General features: G+C 37.4%; 1 protein-coding gene across 1 annotated transcript; it reads right to left on the bottom strand.

Moving 5' to 3' along the window:
- Positions 1-13133: 13133 nt before the first annotated feature.
- On the bottom strand, positions 13134-17948 carry LOC101308765 (uncharacterized WD repeat-containing protein C2A9.03-like). The gene is made up of 10 exons (XM_004299565.1): positions 17809-17948; positions 17543-17720; positions 17287-17454; positions 17101-17187; positions 14797-14931; positions 14609-14719; positions 14431-14522; positions 14252-14357; positions 14078-14164; positions 13134-14000 (listed from the first exon to the last, which is right to left on the bottom strand). The coding sequence occupies exons 2-10, from the start codon at positions 17711-17713 to the stop codon at positions 13587-13589; spliced, it is 1371 nt and encodes a 456-aa protein (XP_004299613.1). The 5' UTR covers positions 17714-17720; positions 17809-17948; the 3' UTR covers positions 13134-13586.
- Positions 17949-19973: the final 2025 nt, after the last annotated feature.

The following is a 19973-nucleotide window of genomic DNA, read 5'->3' as shown; positions in this document are numbered from 1 at the left end:
AAAAAAAAGAACTCTTACAAATAAGCCATATACCTTGAGTCCTTGAGGGCTTGAATTATAACTCTATCGCTTTACGGCTAATGTAGTAGCATGTGAAATTATTTGTGATTGTTTTTTTATATTTGCCGATGTATAGTGTTACGACTTACGACCCTTATTTATGTGTCTATCTTATGACTAATTCTTATTGAAACAGGAATGTATAATCGTATCTCCTTTTTTTTTTGCTATCTAGACCTAGTATTTGTTTTTCTCAAACTAAATACGTCCTACCCAGATCAATGTTTAGCGCAATAATAAAACAATGCACTAACGAGCACACAATCATGATCCTATCTCTAGTCACCTATGCGCGCATGATCCACTATGTTTGACAAACACACATTTTATTTAATCTTATCCGCCGGATCACCTTTAGCTCACCGTCGCAACCAACTAAACCGACGGCTAGTGATCCACTTACCAACTCCCCCCATTTCCTAGTTGACAAACTAGTGCAGGCTTATGTATAATTCGTGTCAAGGACACCAAGTTTCTATTTTTGACCGATTAGGATAAACCACCAAAATAATTTATGAAAATCTCCAATTGGGCCTAATCTTAATCCAGTCACTAATTAAGTAATTAATCATCGTCATGCTCATCCTCATCTCTAAGCCTTTTTTGCAAAATTAATTAATTAATTAGAAATCGTTTTCAATGAAAGTCGTATACGCGTACCAAAAGGCAAGGTTTCAATTTCTATTTTGCATAGTTGGAGTGACAAGGACTTAAAGGGAGGGAATGCCAGCCGTCGATGAGGTAAAAGGAGAGTTTTTGACGTCAGAACGGCAAGGATCAAATGGCTGAGGTTGACTCTCCCTGTCTGTTTCGTGATCCTTTTAGGAGGACTACTAGTTTATGGCAATGGGGAACTTGCGACGTGGAAATACTCATGCTTTTCACTCCTCATTGGGTTTTTTTCTCCAAAAGCCAACAGCACAACTCTCTATCGAAGTATCAAACTCGTGCCCAAACTTGTGATTTGTTTTTTTCTTCTATATGTGTACGTTTGATTTTCTTTGATTTGAAGTCTACTGGTTCCTAATCGTTTCGACCCGAATGTTATCGTTAGAATTGCTAAAATAACTTATTAGCTACATAAATGAAAATACATACTAGTTTAATGAATTAATCTTTTCTAATATATTAGTTGACGTTGTACGGCTACTTCAATTCGTTCAATAGTGTTCGTTTGATCAATAATTGATTTAAGATACTATATTCATTTGATTCACCTTTAAAGGTATACATCGTTGAAGACAATAGACTTTTCCCTGCATTGAATTTGTATCAAGATATAGTTGAGCATGATGTTCTTGCAGAGTAGCTGACTAGGTAAACATGAGTGTTAACTCGCTTTACAAAGTTTTACAACTGAAAAAAATAGCAATAGCAATAGCTCGATCATCTCATCCATATGATCCTTATAATCAGTGTATCAAACAAAACTCGGCGAATTCAACTCACAGTAATGTAGCATATTAATTATGTATTTGATAAAATAAAAATGTGAGGCTTATAAGTTAGAACATTGAGGCTTATAAGTTAGAACATTCTATATTATTGTATTAACCTAACCATGGTTTTTTTTTTTGTCGACTGCGGGTTTGTTTCGGCGGAGGATACGCCGTATAAATACAGCAGGACTGCAGGAGCCAACAAACCACGTGCACACGCCAGTGGACAAGCTCTTCAATTGCGGCGCCAGAGTCTTTTCTCTAAAACATTGACCCACGCGCACCACCGAAAAGAAACCCACCCGTCAATCATGATCCCTCCTCTTTGTCTCTTGTAGTGGAAAGTGCAATGCACGCGCTCTTTATCTGTATGTGCTGAATAGCGAGCGTTGATGAATGCATTAAATATTGGGGAGTAACTGAAGCACGAAGGCGTTGGCTAAATTAGTTGACCGAATCGGGAATGAATCTTGGGCCATGTCGGGCGGAACCCGAAGTCCGATACTATTTCCTCGTGCAATTATTTATTTTCTGAGTCGTCGTGCCTTTGTGTTCAAGCCTCTCCCTATCGGCCGAATTCTAACGTAACCGTTGCATTTCTTTCCCACTTGGTTTATTTTTGTGTTTTCTTCTCCAATTATTTTTGGATTTTCAACTCTTTTGAATGATTCTTGATCAATTACGTTCATGTGTCATTACAAGTTAATTCTGACTTTATGTTTTGATTAATGTATAAGATTGCACACATTGTATCTCATAAGGCAACCCAACCAAGCTCATATCTGACATGATTATATATAAGATTATTTCATATGATGTATACTCTTAGAGCATCTCTAACAGCTTCTTTATAATTTCTCTATAATGGAGAAGCAAAAGTTAATGTTTCAAGTAATTTTTCTTCTCTAACTCCAATATATTCTCTATTTTGGAAATTTTATGAATTTTTCCCGAATCTTTCCCTAAAATTTGAGAGTTTGCTGCAAATATAAAGAATTTAATTTTGCCTCTCATCACATTCTCTATTTTGGAGAAAAGTTTAAGGAATCTGTTGGGGTAAAACAACCAAAATCTTCTCCAAAATTAAGAAAACCAAAAATATTGAGAAGCTATTGGAGTTGCTCTTACATAATTTCAAATAGACTGAATTTGCTTCATTGCTTATATGAATCGATAATTGGTGTAGTGACCACGTTATTTATTGGTTCCCACTTATCATTGATGAATTAAAAGTGTAAGTTACAATGACACGTTCATTTAAGATATATATATTTCATCAAAAATTAGTTTATATGTCCCAAGATAACGAGTTAGGACTAGATTTTTATATAACGTTTTGATATATGAAGCTTAAGATTAGCCCAACGTTAATATTTTCAATCGTTTATTTCTCACAATCAGGTTTCGAATTTACACATAGTTTTTGTTTTTTCCCTTACGAAATACTCAAAATCTCTATAACATGCATTAGGATACTAACAAACGAAAATTCTTAGTATTCAGATTAGTTTTCTAAAGTTGCTGATAGTTAGTCCTCTACAACTCATTCTGATCTTAATCATGCATACGTGATAACTACTTTTTTGACTTTATTACCACATTCCTCCAAAAAAAATCTTGCTTCATGATGAGATGATCCAACTTGTTCCTTGCCGCTTTTATAATTTGGAGGAAGAACATAACCAAAGCAACCAGAATTTTCTTGAATGAAAGAGAATAGGAGATCGAGTCCTGCAATTTAAATCTCATTTTTTTGGACGGAAGTAATCACATCATTTATTCTTGTCTACTCTGAAATCAATCAAGGGTGAAAGCAACCAGATTAATTTTGAATGATAGAGAAGGAGATCGAGTTCTAGCTTCTATTTTGTATGCTAGAAAAATTAAAACTAAACAATTTGCGGATATTCGTCACCTCTATTGCTACCATAAATTCAAGGCAAAAGTTTCACTAAATTATGGATTTTCTAAAACCCCTTCATATTAAAAGATTGAAAATGATCACATAATTAAGAAAGGTACAAAAATAAAATTAAAGAAGGTGGTCACAAAAAAACTTGCACCGTTTTCTTGATTTTCTGTTCACCAATAGCACGTGCATCGCACATGTGCAAATGTATTGATAAAGTAGTATGAGTTTTACATTCAAAATTAATTGATAATGGATGAAATGACCCAAACTCTTATTATGGGTTTATATTTAACCCACATGTAAGGTCTCATATTTCTAATATGAGATCGATATCTCAACATTTATGACATATCTTCTATAATTTGAGGGATTGAGGCCGTCTATGGAATGTGAGGTCGATCTAAAACGTTAAGGAACATTATCACAAATTTTGTTAACGTTGGGAGGGACATTTCTAACACTATATAGGAGATAATTCATGAGAAAATTACATAGTAACACATGACCAATTTAAAAACACAAAAAACCCACTTTCAATATTTTTTAGACAAATTAGGACACAAGCTGAGGCCCAAAACCTACAGTATCAGATCTAACCCGAGTTTTGACCATTAAATGACCAAAATATCCAGCTTTCAGGATCAAATTACGCGTATGCCACTCTTTCTCTCTTCCTAACCCTCTTCGATCTGATCCCTCATCCCTCATCCCTCTCTCTCTCTCTCTCTCTCTCTCTCTCTCTCTCTCTCTCTCTCTCTCTCTCTCTCTCTCTCTCTCTCTCTCTCTCTCTCTCTCTCTCAAATTCACATTCTCCGTCTTCGATCTATCTGATTCACCATTATGGCCAAATCGTCGTCGTTGCAGGCCACACGAGCTCACCGGTGAAGACCTAGAGGCTTTGTGCGACCAACATCTTGGTTTGGAATCGCTGTCTGCACTTCTTGAGCGGCGGCCTTCTTGGCGGAGAGATCGGAGGTGCTCTAATGGCTGTACCGCGTTGACGCCTCAGATCTGCCGTCTCTCTGTCATGATTTGGTTGCTCCTCGTTCGCCAAAGCCGTCGATGACAACCTCGACAACGATGACGATAAACCACTTTGGCGCTGCCTTGTAAGATTCCGACGAAGCCGAGCTTGACTCTGCCAGCCAGCGAGATCTATAAGCATCCTAAGCTCCTCCGTGTTGGAGGCAATACCACCAGCAAAGCTTCGCCGTTAATCGACCGTTAAGCCTCCCAGTCGGGCAGTAGCAGCATTGTGAACTCCTAGTTGGGCAGTAGCAGCATTGTGAACTCCTAGTTGGGCAGTAGCAGCGTTGGTAAACTTTCAGCTGGGCAGTAGCAGCGTTGGTGAACTCACAATCGGGCAGTAGCAGCATTGTGAACTCCTAGTCGGGTAGAAGCAGGATTGTTGAACTCATAATCGGGCAGTAGCAGCATTGTGAACTCCCAGTTGGGTAGTAGCAGCGTTGGTGAACTCCTAGTTGGGCAGTAGCAGCGTTGGTGAACTCACAGTCGGGCAGTAGCAACATTGTGAACTCTCAGTCGGGCAGTAGCAGGATTGTTGAACTCACAATCGGGCAGTAGCGGCGTTGTGAACTCCCAGTCGGGCAGTAGCAGGATTGTTGAACTCACAGTCGGGCAGTAGCAGCGTTGTGAACTCCTAGTCGGGCAGTAACAGTGTTGTGAACTCCTAGTCGGGCAGTAGCAGCGTTGTGAACTCCCTGTCGAGCAGTAGCAGAGTTGTTGAACTCACAATCGGACAATAGCAGCTTTGTAGCAAGTAGCACCTTTCTGAATATGTAGTACAAACATTTGCAATTTGGTGAATAAGTAGTGAATGGTATTCTGGTAAATACATCGTGATAGATGGTATGTGGACATTAATTTGTCTTAATTTGTTATTTTTTGTCCTTGAATATGTAATATAATGTGTAAATGATGTATTTGTATACTGAAATTTAATTAGTAACTAATATGTAATTTACTTGATCACATATCGTTCTAGAAGTACATGATCACATATCATTATAGTACGATGAATTTACTTGAAATAATAGTTTAAATTATTACAAAACTTTTATTATCAATATGCAATACTGAAAATATTTTCACATCATTAAACAAGATTACTAGAAGACAAAGACAAGAGGAGGAGATTGGGCGGGCTCTGCATGGCACGCGTGAGGAGGGCGAGTGGAGCAGGGTGCAAAAAGAGGAAGCGTAAAGTTGAAGCAAAGTATTAATATGGAGCCGGCGGGGCCTACGTGCGCGTTAGGCACGCGGTTTATGTCCACTGCCGCCAATTGTTTCCACTCAATTAATACACCCCCCAGAGTGGTCTACGGTCTTCTTGTATTCCCACCCACCTGACCCCCTCATGCACCTCACGTGATATCACGCGGCTTTCTGCAATTTCACTTTTTTTTTTCTTTCCTTTTTTTTTATTTCCAAAATTAATGTTTCAACTGATGCCGATTAGGAAATTAGTGTAGAGCGGCTTGTAGATTAACGATTATTTGAATTTGAATCCAACTGACAAGAGACAACCAGTTAACCTGGATTTAACAGTTGATTAGGGTTTTCAGTTCTCGTTTTCATGACATTCCCCACTATATGTATTCTATTCATGAATAGGGGATGTATATGAGTTTTTTTTTTATTATTATTATTACAACGGAGTTGTTATCTCCGTGTATTTTATTCTACCATGTAATGATATTTAAGGGTAATGAGATGCTAGTAATTTTTGGGTAAGGCTAAGATATGTTAATGCAGGTCATGCATTAATTATGTCATAAAGTTGTAAAATGAGTCCTAAAAGTAGTAATATTAGTCTTTAAAGTTGTAATATGAGTCCTTGAAGTTGTAAAATTTTAGTTAAAACATTAGTCCTCATGTGTCGTTAAAGTAGTAATTAAGTCCTCAAAGTTGTAACAACTTTTCTTTTATCATTTTGAAGACTCAAAAAATCACATATACATCTTTTAAAAGGATTTGAAACACAAATAAATCCACTTGTGTTGTTGTTAAACAAATAATGACAGTTTTTAACAAATAAGGACAAATTATTTTCTGCTTGCCATGTGTCATAATTTAATTTACTAAATTGACCTTATACAAAATAAATCAAATTCAATCAGACCCCACCATGTATTGTTTTATTAGCTGTTATTGCATTTGCTGGAATGTTGTTGCTACTACACTTTCAATAAATGCAGTAGCAGATTTTTAGTTGTTCAGTTAGTATAGTAGCAGCACTGCCGGCCCTGAGGCAAGACCAACAAGGCTTGTGTCTATGGCCTCCACAATTATAAGGAACTCCATATTTAAAAACTTTCATACATAACTTGTATTCAAATGAATTTTTTACTGTTTTTTACTATTTTACTATAAATATAGTCCAATTTTCAGATTTTATTTCTAATAGCATATGCTTCTTTCCATTTGTGCGAGTTCAGTTTGATATTTAATTGACTTGTTAACATGAAAATAATTAACTCTTTTCATTATGAATGTTTATTTCTTGAATTTTAATTAATTGCAATCAATATTAATGAAAATTTTCATGATAATTATTTTCTAATTTTTACATCTAGGGCCTCGACAAGGGCGGCCATGAGTAGCAGCTTCAATAACTACAATAACAGATTTTAGTGGCTTAACTAATGTAGTAGCATTTTACTGGAGAGTTAGCTGCTGCTACTACACTTCCAACAAATGTAGTAGAAGGGTTTTAATGGTTCAGCTAGTGTAGTAGCAGCTTCAATAAGTGTAGTAGCAGGTTTTTAATGGCTCAGCAAATGTAGTAGTAGCAGCAGCTGCTGCTATTATTTTCAGTGTTATTGCACTTGCTGGAATGTTGTTGCTGCTGCTGCTACTACACTTGCAATAAATGCAGTAGCAGATTTTTAGTGGTTCAGTTAGTGTAGTAACAGCTTTAGTAACTACAATAGTTTGTTTACAGTGGCTCAATTAATGTAGTAACAGTGGCTCAATTAATGCAGATTTTTAGTGGTTCAGTTAGTGTAGTAACTACAGTAGCTTGTTTACAGTGGCTCAATTAATGTAGTAGCATGTTTTACTGGAGAGTTAGCTGCTACTACACTTCCAACAAATGTAGTAGCATGGTTTTAATAGTTCAGCTAGTGTAGTAGCAGCTTCAGTAAGTGTAGTAGCAGGTTTTTAGTGGCTTAACAAATGTAGTAGCAGCAGCAGCTCCTATTTTCAGTACGTGCGGTAGTAGTAGGTTTTTATTGGTTCGGTTAGTGTAGTAGCAGGTTCAGTAAATGCAGTATTGACATAAAAATTCATTTATGAATTATGCTACTGTTCGGTTCTACTACATCACTCTTTCATTTTTTTTTTCTACTATACTCGTTGTATTCTTGTTGTAGTTATGTTACTGCACTCATGTTTTTCAAGTTTTTGCTACTACATGAAGATTAATTGAGTCTCATCCAATTCTATAGTTATACGCCTTGCTTCCTCCATTTTTCCTTTCTCTGTTTTCTCTACCTGAACTGATATTACCAATTTACCCCTGACAACCTACCTTTACCATATCCATTTCAGTCCCAGCCTCCATTCTAGGGTTTTGCCATTTCTGTTTTTTACGATCTGATTCGTTTCCAATTTGCACCGATTTCACAACATACGTTGTGACAATCGAGTAACTGCTTACCGGTTCCAATTTTGTTGACTTTTCTTAAGGATTTAAAAGCTCCGATAAACCAACCGGATTTACAGTTTTTGGCGTAGCTGTAGTTTGAGATATGTTGGGGACGAGATTGCAAGTGACACGTGCTCACAGCAAAGATCAATTTTACAATCCCGCCAGAGCGCACAGGGTTCACCAGAACCAGAAGGCCGCCGAGCAACTCCGACGAGCTCAAAGCGACGTCACGCCCAGTCAATCGCTTGCGGTTAAAGGCAGTAGCAACCTAAACCGGGAGCCAGAGAATCGGGTCGGGTCGGTTGAGCATCATCCCAAACCGGTGGCTATTCCAACTAGCGAGTCGATTAGGCTTCAAGCGTCGACCGTCTTCGAGTGCAGCGGTGCTGGTCATCGTTGAGCGTTGAGGTGACGGCACCAACGCTTCTTTTTGCAATTGGAGAGAGAGAGAGAGAGAGAGAGAGAGAGAGAGAATCAGATCCGAAATATGACAGATAGAAGAAAGAGAAAGAATATATTTTTGGTTAAGGCAGTGACAATTTTGTAGATATTTCAGAAAATATTGGTTTTTATGTATTTTACATAAAAAATTGCTAACATGGCGTGATACTATGTACTGCGGGTCTGCGCTTATGTATTTATTTGTTTAACTCTGTTCAAATGTGGTTTTTCGGTTTTATGCAATTGTTTAGGGTAGTGAGATGTCATTTTTTATTATCACTTTAAGCACACATTTTACTAATTTAATGACACATGATGATTAATGTTGTAATTAAGTTTTTTTACAACTTTAAGGACTCATATTACAACTTTGAAGACTAATATTACTACTTTAAAGACTCGTGTTACCTCTTTATGACATAATTGATGCATGACATGCATTACCTCATTATAAAATTTTCCATAACTTTTATGTTTTCAGAAGTTATTACTCTTAAAGACAGTTTTGTTAAAGCTAGAACGATAAATATTCAATACTTTATGTGGAGGGTTGTTCTCAATTCATTTTCAATTTCGTCATCGGGAAATGCACCACCCCTTGGAAGCTCTTTACCATAACCCAAGATATCAGGAATATTGACACGCACTTTACCATTATCTCTTTCACACTTGTTTTCGGTGAAACTAGTCTCGCTGCCAATGCTCTTGCTACTATTGGTCATGTTTCCGATTCTCCTTAGTATTGGGATATAAATTAGGAGCTTCTTTGTAGTGTGTTCAATCTTTTGAGTTAACAAAAAAAAAAGAAAAAAAACATAAACTCATAATATAAATAGTTTTTGTTTGCTTCTGTTTCGTTTACTTCTTGTGGTGGGAGAGCGCATGGGATTTGCAAAGACTTGTATTTCAGAAGCAAGAGGAGAATAACTAGATAACTTTTCGCATTTGAACGGTATGCTTGCATGGTTTTCACACTTAATCGCTACCTAAGTTACATTCCAAGGCATAATCGAGTAATTTTTGACTGTCAAAAATTATCACATTCGTGAAGGAGTAGATCTCTCATATATACTTATATATTATGCAGATGCATATATTGAGTCACTGCCTCATCTCGCATAGTGACATTACTAAACAAGACGATATATACCTAATTATGAGATAGAAAAGTAGATTTATACAAGAGAAGAATAGCTTATCATTTTGATCTCACAAGATGGGTTTTGATTACTATATAACCAATAAAAATGTGAGAGTGGGTGCCTCTAGCAGTCTAGCTACGTAACGTAATTCTTATGGGATAATCCTTGTTTAAGAGTTGTGAGAAAACGATCTTCCCATTTCTTGACAATATTTTTAGTCCCACCAATTTCGACGTAATTCCTTATTGGGCAACCATTTATCATATGATTGAGATGATAATGTTTGATGTATAATTTCATTACCCAAGATAGAAAAGAGAAAAGACATTCATTAGTGGACAAGTGCTAGGGAAATTAACCAATCGTGTCACTCTTGCCCACAAACGAAAACATGGTTATCAGTTATCACAACTTTAGCTATGTTAGGTGGGTTTTGAAACTAATATTTTGTTAGTGCTCTGTTTGGAGTTATTTGTCACTCTAAAACTGGGATTTTAGAACAAGACAAATACTGAGCTACACACGGTTTCAGACGGGACTATTTCTCATCTATGACTTATATTGAGCTGTTTTAAATTATATTCGAAATGAGTAGTTAGAGAACGTCATATCACATTTAAATAAAATAAAATAATTTATTTAGTGAAGACGTACATTAATGATTTTAAACAAGTTTCAATTTCTTTTGTTATCATATCTATAAATCTATAACAGTGAGATCCTAACTCATGACCTCCGGTACTTAGTATAATTTTTTGCTGATATTTCACCAATATTGATAATTTCTGTAACATTTTTCTTAAACATAATCTTTTTATACATCTAAACTGTGATTATATGTACTCATTTATAATTTTGAGAGGCCGGCGCAATTATTTAAGTAGTTTTTAAAGCTCTGACTAATTTGAGATGAACCAAAACGAAAAACACTTTAAACACCTGCATTAATGAAGAGGTCCAGATCTCTTGACTAGACTTGAGACTGATTTAAGGTTAGAAATTGGCCACCTTATTGAGTGAACCATATTCATAATGGAGCAGACAAGTTCAGCTTCCTGCCTCTCCTTTTCTTGGAATCACTCGGGTGGTCAAATTGAAATAAGGATGGTTTTGTGAAGGTTGGCCGGTTTTGAACTCTTGATCAACATGCAACACCATTGTTGGGTGCTTGTTTTGGAAGAACTTGTAAGCAGTGAACGAATGCAACAACTTATATTCTCGAAGCTTAACAAGTCGATTTGGAATTGCTGATATTAGGGTTTCGCTTTCTCTCAAGATTTGCATAGGAAATAGAATTTGTTACAAAAGCGATGTGAGATTGCATCACACATAACCGTCCTCAACACTATATGGAAAGTAATGGGGAAGGCAAGCCACGCATACTAATGATTCATAAGTTCAATATGCAGAATAAGATTCAGGGGCCATGGCGAACAACCATTTTGGAATTCAAGTCTTGGAAGCAAAGGAAGCAATAGTTGTTGTCACTTTCAAAGGCAGATTTCATGTCATTATAGCCAACGATATTTCAGTGGATTTGGTGGGTGAGCTAGTGTGCAGGTCGATCAAGTTTCACTCATTCACGACACTATTGATGACCCCCCCAACTCTTTGTTTTTGGTGAACACAGTCCTTGTTTCTTCAAGCTTCTTTCTCTTTCTGGAATATTGCTTACAAGCTTTTGCAGTGTGAATTCAATTACCTGAGACCGGGGTACCAGTACAGTGTGCCAAGTTTCCGATAAGTTTGAAAGGAAATATATAAATTGAAAACACAACTAGTGAACTAGAAAAATCTGAGAATTGGAAACACTGTTTAGCTGAGTGGTGAGGGGGTGATCCTGAAGACTTTTGCAGCTGCTAAAACCAATTATCCAAAGCTGATGATAAACAATGGAAACTTTAGCAGCATTGGTTGGAATGTTGCTTAAAAGTGAGCAAATGGAATTCCCATAAAGTCTTCTATTTTGATCCTTTATATTTCCCTTTACATTGTTTAGATTTTGTTTCTTTTTGTTGTAGACCACCATAGTTGGTTATGCACCCCACGCGGGTTTGAACGTGATGAGTTCAGACTATGGTCATGCGCATGTCAAGGAACCAGAACCTTCGACTTTCAAAACAAGAAGATATCTTATTTCCATGTAAAGCAAATACGGGAAATGAAAAAAAAAATTCTATATTAATTTATTTCTTCAAATTAGATCCGCATAACTTCTCGTGGTGGACTAAGAGATCGCCAGATCGGATTGCTAATTTGTTGTATGAGATCTTTGTACCCAGGATCCGTTTTAGTTGATGACTTGGTAGTAACTGGGGGTTAATGTAACTGTGCTACTATAGAAGAATGGTATAAACTATAGTGGGAGCGGATTACACACTAAGGTACATTTGCATCATCGATGTATAAGTCGTCTATTGCTTTCTACGAAGATGGAACGAGCCTATAGACCCTCAATTCTATCATCTCATTTTTATTTTTGATCCGATCAAATTAAATGTCTATAATAAGAAAACATCTTTTTCAACCTTAAGACCTCACTTCGTGTTTGAAAAACTTGGATTATTTTTCTTGGTTTCAATTTTGTTCATGGAGTTAGTATATATGCATAATAGTGACACGTGAACGGATGGATCAAAATAGTTGCTCAGTTTAATTATACCGGTGCATAGAAGAAGTAACATTACTTGGGAAGCTTATTGCCTTCGTGGGAGATTAACCATGGTTATGATGATTACTGCAGGAGTATGGTTATGAACTTACGACGATGACTTCCAAGTTTCGACTACTGTAACAAGGGGAATGGCTTTCCCTTGCAGCAGGTAATAATCCGTAAGAAAGTGTGGATTTCCTGGCCCAAACAATACCCATAAATCCTCCATCCTCCATGTGTGGATTACCTTTCCTGTTTTCTACTGGAGTAAACAAGAAAACTTCAACGACCAAAGCTTCTAGGCTTCTCTAGCTTCTTGTCGATTAAACCCATAACCAAATCTTCTTCTTGTCGGTGGTAAAAAAAAAAATTAAAATTGTAGCAAACCAGTGACTAGAGGCACACAAACACGAAACATAAGTGACATAATTATAGGTGTGGCCTTCTTCTCCTTTGAAAAACAATAGAACATGCTGGAGTTCCCAGTCATGAGTGATGACTACGTTCGAATAAGGTTACTGACCAAGACTACCGCAAAAGAAGATTAAGCTTTGGCAACTACACATAAACTAATACCTCTTAAGAAGTTTCTGTTTAACTAACCACCCCAAATCCCAACTACCTTGAACTTTCATCTACACAAGTAAGATAAAAATGAGGATAATATAAGCAGTCCCTCAGAACAAGCCAGATAAGTATTTGATGCACTTCTTGGGGTCTTTTTCATATGACCGTAGAAGTGAACAAGAGCGTAATACATAAAACACTAAGAAACACATTTTCCATTGAATTCTTATGAAATGGAAAAGGTCTCATCCAAATGAAGAGGCATATAGAACTTCAAACGAATCGTACGCCAGTCCATTTAGTCTAAGCATACAACACATGAAACGCGGACAGTAAAGAACTGAGGCAAAAAGTAAATGCACTAGAAACCTTTACTGTTTACAAATATACAAACCAAAGGAAAGAGCTTTTTACAAAACCAAGTTCCATTTCTGCTTTGATGAATAGAACAAAACAAAAAAAAACCTTTCACAGAAATGGAGAAACAAAAGCCAAAACCTGCGACTTGCATCGACTTGAGAAGACTTGAAGAAACAAAACTGGAAACAATTTTTTCTTTTTTTGATATTTGGTGGCTGAATAATAACCCCGAGTAAACCCCAAATACCGGAGGCACGAACTTCCCTTCCTCGGATAAATACAGTTGGATAAACAAACCTTGGCTAAATATACACCCCTCCATCTTCCGATGACTGCTGAACTAGAAGACTATTTCTTGATAGTGATTATAGTGCCTCTTATTCAACTCCAATACACTACCATATGTGCGATCAGCAACCCCAACAAACAAAGCTTCAGAGTCGGGGCTGAAGGATATTCCGGCAATCTCACCAAACAAGTCAATCTCTTGTCCCTTAGCATATCCAGACTGGGTATCAATGATGTGAACAAAGTCTGCTGGTTCAGCCATAGCCATAAAACGACCATCGGAGGTAAATTTTATAGCTCTTATTGCTCCCATTCTTCCCTTCAACACTGCTAGGGACTGTGAGAGGTTCCTTATGTCCCATAGCCTACAAGTAGTGTCTTGGTTCCCAGTAGCCAATATTCGTCCATCCGGGTGCCAAGCTGAGGAAAAGCAATAGTCTAAGTGCCCTTTAAGGCCCCCGACAGCCTATATAAAGTAGGAAATATATTAGAATTATAGTCTGCATAAAACAAATTATATACACAGAAACTAATGCGACTTACTTTTCCGGACTGAGCATCAGCAATCAAACAGTCTGCACTATCACCAAGTACTGCAAGCAGCTTACCATCGGGACTAACAGAGGTGTTCTGCCAATAATAAATAATGAAGCCAATATGAGCAAAATAGCCTACTAAAAAAGTAATAACAAAAGGAGGGTTTTCACAGGGACTCACATTTACAGACCACTCAAAAGAGAAGCTATTAAGGCAAGCAAACTTTTCGATGTCAAAAACTCTAACTTGAGCATCATTGTTTGCAGTCATTACCCTCATTGATCCACTACATGTACAGAGCATTCAGTCAAATGAAGTCGAGTGAAACAACCTGCACCATTTTATGAAGGATAACTTACGTTGGGTTTCGGAAAATATCCACTGCATTAGTGATGGCATTTTCATCTGTTGTTAGTTTTGAGCAGAAAGCAACTCCAGGTTGTTTAATGTGCTGCCCCAAATAAAAAAAACAGAAATGTCAGATAAATATATAACTGACTCAGCAGTCGCAAAGAAACATTTGATATAACTGCCTACCTTGCAGATTAGTTCACCTTGGAAGCCGCCAGCAACCAACAAATCTTCCTTGACAGCCATAGTGCTTATCTGCACTCTAGAGAGCGGCCGAGCCAACAACCCAGGTCGTTTCTGTAAGAAAATACCAACATAAGCCACAACAAACTTTTAGCCTTGGTTTCCCAAGTAAACAGTCTAGCATTTTATACCTCAGTAGGTACAATTGGTTTAGCCACATTGAGTACTTCGGTGTCTCTCTTAAGCAAAGAGTTCCAATGCATTACTGAAAAGTTCTGCATCAGGTATACATCATGCTTTGATGTGGCCCATAACAAATTCCTTAGCTGCACAAGAAAGAAACCTAGTTGAGGGACTTGTTGGTAAACCGACTCAATATCAAGAAAGCAAATGAAACCATTTCAATGACCATATCTATGCAAGTATGCATCTCTCATCTAAGAGAACTAATAGCATAATGCACTTTCAAAGCAACAACATACAGGCTATTCAAGCTAGAGCATTATCTATCGCAGAGTAAATTTGTTATAAGGTCATGTCGCATTCTATTCCATTACTGAAAAGCATGTAGAGAGTAGATAATGTTTAATGCTCTAATGTAATTAGATATGTGGGCCATTTTTTCGGTGTTGATACATGAAAGAGCAGCACTGCCATTTTACCAAGCACCACAAGAATGAAGCGGAAACTAAGAAGCGTTTAATGGAATACCTGCAGATCAGTAGACCACAAGAATCCCAACCCCCAAAAAAAAATATCAAATAATTGTTACTCCAGAGTGGGAACGTTAAACTTGGATGGACACGGTGAAGTGAAAAAGTAAGACTCAACTCTGCTTTCCTGATGATTAAGGTTATGTGTAGGAATTTTTCTGAGGTTGTATAACAGGAATGCATTTTATAAGACTGCAGATCTTTTAATTGGAGGATCTATAAACTTGGGGGGTTTGTGCCTCAACCATGAAGTGCAATCAATGCAAAAACACAACCTGATTCTCTCCACACCACAGTAGTTAACAACTCCAAAAGAAGATTTACCCAAAGATATGAAACTTACACGGGACACCATTACAATAAAACAAAAGGAAAGATGGAAGACAAAAAAAATATCTATAACAGTACTAGCAATAGTATGTAATGAAGCAAGACATACACTTGGAATGAAAATAAACTAATAAGTCAGAGAAATGCAAATGTGAAGGTCCTTGATGCCTGAAAGGATCCCCATGGAAAAACAGGACCAAGAAATCCAGGATAATGCTAACAGATCCTTTCAAATAGAACGCAATAACAGTTCTTAAATAACAGAGGCCTCTTAAATGCTCAGATATTCTCCTATCATACCATATAACCAAAGTCGCGCCAGCAGCTCTTCCACCCTGCTTAAAAGCTGAAATAAGAGAACAATAGTAATCCTACATGCAATATAATTATATTTAAGAGACAGCAGAAAAAATATAATAACACCCAAAAGCAAAAAACAAGGGCCAATTACAGGAGTAAATAGTAACAGTGAGTCAGTGACTACAAGAAATGGCATGAAGGGCAGCCTTCACACATCTACCAAAAAGGATCCAGTGAGTACATTATGTGGCCATTGCAGTTCAAACGTCCTAGGCCTATGTCTGTGCGTAAAAGCATATCTCTGACATGCATCTAAAACTAGTAATCAAGGAGCAATGAAAATTTTCAAATGTCCTCAAATTACACTGCAGGAAAATGCCCTCCCACCAAAAAAAAAACTTTACTTCCAATAAGTAGATTAGGTGATTCTGTTTTCAGAAGACACAAACATCTTGTTTGCTGAATATATAATTCTTTGGTTTTCTTAATAAGTTCAGTGGTGATATCTACACATCAAGGATAAGTTATGTCATGATGGTCAGTTTAGGTAAATTGGTTACATCTCAGATTTATGCAATGTCTATAAACGTGCCCAACAAAGACAGACTATTATGAACTCCATACCTTCCGGTGAATGATTGACGCACAGAACCATAATCATAAATTAAGATATCCATCACAAACGATATAACATTTTTTTAATAACACCTGCAAAACTACCAAACTATTGATACACAAACTAAAGGAGCAGCTATATAATAAGGTTATTGTTCTGTATGAAATCTATCAGCAAAATAAGAAAGTTAAAAGAAATCTGAACTCCAAAGTTTTTGCAGACAACATACCAATTATATGACATATGCAAGACCCTTCATATGAAGTACATACTAGGACTTACATAATGCAAAGTGAAGGTATGCGCTACATATGGAACATCACAAAATTTTCCGAACAAAATGAATGCAAGGACTTGTACGATGCAATACGAGTAAGAAGATGAAGGTATGCATTGTGTACCACTACATATGAATGAAATTTTGAACAAAATTGAAAAGGAACATCACAAAACCCTATCCGCTCAACAAAGACAAAAACTAATTTTCTTCAAAATCATTTCTAATCAGTTACGAGAATCAAGATCTTGATCTCTACCTGAAAATGAACGATTGTTGACTTGACAAGCCTTGTGTTGTAGTGAAAGTCATAGAACCTCTTCCCCTTCTCCACTTGCAAGCACTCCTACAAGATTCAACATCCAAAAAAGTCACTACATAAACAAAATAACCAATCCGCAACGAAAATCAAAGCCACTCACTCACAAGATCGAAAAAGCTATACCTTCTCGAGGTCTTGACGAGGCTGAGCAAGGCTCTCATAGTTCTTATACTGCTTCAATCGCGCCTCGCGGTACTCATCTCTAGTGAAATTGAGCCTCTCCCACGGTATTCCCTGTATATCCTTCCCATTTCTGGCTTCCAACGCCGACGTATCAGTCTTCACCTTGCTCTGCAACTCCAACACATCACTCAGCGAATCGAAATCATCTAAGTAAATCATCTCCATGAAAAAATCAAACAGAAACGCAAGCGGTTACCGAATCAAGGCGGTCTTCGAAGTCGTCGTCGTCCGAGTCTTCGTCGGAATCGCGGATGCTTCCGCGGAGCTGGTTATCAGCAAAAGCGTCGTTGTCTTCCTCAAACTCAACGACGTCGCCGTAGTAGTCGTTGACGACGTACTCGAGGTCATCGTTCTGGAAATACGCCATGAAAAACCTACACAGAAACCTTCCGATTAGCTCAAAATTCACATTACGGCATAGTAAAACTGAGAGGATTACAGTGAATTCAGAATCAAAATTACCTGGAGATTGAGGTGGTTGGGTGGGAAGGAAGTGTGTAGAAGCAAATAGAAAAATGGGTTTGAATTTTTGAGGATCACCTCAGAGGAATCTAGAGGAGCAAAAGAAGAATGTGAATGTGATTTGTTGGGGAAAAATGAGCGAGGGTAAGGTGAAGGGTGTTGGTCTACTTATAGTGTTTTGGTGAGCTGAGACCAGAAACGGTAGCAAGGCTGGTCTGGAAAGAAAAGGCCAGCTCATGTAATAAGTGTGCAATTACGACCATGCCATTGTAAACGGAAATGACTAAAAACCAGTCGTGTTTATCTATTTATTCTTTGCTAATAAATTAAGGACGACTATCGTGGCTTTGAATTTCTTATTTAGATATCTAAGGTCTTTCTGAAAATTTTAATTTACCTCTTTACATAGTAAGAAATCTAAGTTCGACTAGAGCAACAAAGTCATAGTAGTCGTGTTACCATCCTCATCTTCTTCTCCTTTATTTAAGTTCAACTTATCTAGTGATCTAATCTTTTTCGATGATAACGCATGCAAAACAATCAGTCGCGATACATGAAAAAATAACAAAAAGCGGTATTTGAGCAACGTATCACACTATCTATATTTGGGCAACATATCCAATCTAAAGCAAATCATGTAAATGGTTGAGGATCAAATTATCGAGATACATGAGTAACGTGACTACTATCAATACTAAAATGATGTAAAAGTTGTTACAAGAATTATCTGATCGAATATAATTTTTGAGAAACATAGTTGTGATTCATTTTAAGGAAGGATGAGAAGAGATTCATTAATTTTCCTTATCAATTCACTATTATTTTTGAAAAAGTATTATCAAATATTCAAAAAAATGCTCACAATTGACTTCTATTTCATCCAAAAAAAAAAACGATAATTATCAGACGAAGAAAAATCAAAAGGGGCAAAACCGTCTGTTCAGAGAACAAACGAAATTTGCATCACTGCCATTAATTGACTAACCAGTCACCCAAACCACAAACAAGTCACTCCACTCGACACTTGTCAGTTGCTTACCGCCCTCAACATTCTCGAAACCTTCGGCCCCACCTACTTTAAAAAATAACTAGCGGGCCCACGATTCACCATTGGGCTTCAAATCGAGGTCCACCAAGCACAGTACATGAGTCCACGTGGTTGGATCACAGCCCGACATTTCACAACCATGGCTTTCCCAGGGGCCACCACGTGGCTCATTGAGCTGACGGGTCCCTCTTGCCTCGCCGTTACGGGTTAAACGCCGCGCCGTTAAACACCCTCTCCCTGTGCGGCGGTTAGTTGAGGGCTTAGCGTAAGTACACCGCTTTGTTTTGCTTATCTTTTAATTAGGGTCGGTTGTTAGGACCCCACCCGACTCGGACAACCACCGCCTAAGGTGGAGGGGTGATCTGTAGATTTGATTCCGATGAGATTTGGTCGCAAGGTCAAGTGAGAACTGGTGGAAGGAGGAGAAGAGGCGCAGGTGGCTTAGGGTTTTTGAGGAGCCACCCAGCCAATCCAAACATGAAGTAATTAACCTGAGGTCCTGATGAGGAGCCATGCATGACGTACGTGCATGGTTGTTTTATTAGATTAATAATGCATGATTAATCAGCTATACTTAAACACGATTAACACCTGTTTCAGCAGAAAACAAAAAACACTATCAACAGTTTAACATCTTTTGGCAGTGGGAATGAATAGATGTATGAATGTACGTATCTTGATTGGAATTATCTGAAGAAAAAAAATCTTTAGAACAAAGATTCAAAAAGAGATTTTGATTTAAAAATAATATAAATAGTTAAACTATCATCTGTACGCACACGGACATTCATCTGTCGATCGTCTTCTCCTATATTTTACAATAAGAAAAACTAGGTTGCAGATGATCGTCTTCTCCCATATTTTACAAGAATAAAAACTAGGTTGCAAGTTTTTCGATGTTTGGTTAAGTACGTGAGATATATATGCCACCTCCTAGCTAAATTTGTAATTTAACTTGTAAGAACCCTAGCTAGCTCAGAGCTCTCAACTCCTTCCATGGTGGGTTTTGCTTATACATGCATGTAGAGCTTGATTAAGCTTAATTAGTGCTTGGGTTTTACAGGAAGTTGCTCTCATCTTCTTTAATGTCTTCGTCTGCATTAATAATCTGCAATTC

Source organism: Fragaria vesca, linkage group LG5 (genome assembly GCF_000184155.1).
Source record: "Fragaria vesca subsp. vesca linkage group LG5, FraVesHawaii_1.0, whole genome shotgun sequence".
NCBI classification, from domain to species: Eukaryota; Viridiplantae; Streptophyta; class Magnoliopsida; order Rosales; family Rosaceae; genus Fragaria; species Fragaria vesca.
This window is presented reverse-complemented; position numbering and strand designations above follow the sequence as displayed.

What these genes read in the sequence shown, in the direction of transcription:
- LOC101308765 (XM_004299565.1), bottom strand. Translation starts at nt 17,713, where the DNA reads ATGGCGTATTTCCAGAACGATGACCTCGAGTACGTCGTCAACGACTAC. An exon ending in AAGGTGAACTAATCTGCAAG is followed by an intron (nt 14,523 to 14,608) that starts GTAGGCAGTTAT and finishes TATTTGGGGCAG; the next exon opens with CACATTAAACAACCTGGAGT. An exon ending in GATATTTTCCGAAACCCAAC is followed by an intron (nt 14,358 to 14,430) that starts GTAAGTTATCCT and finishes CTGTACATGTAG; the next exon opens with TGGATCAATGAGGGTAATGA.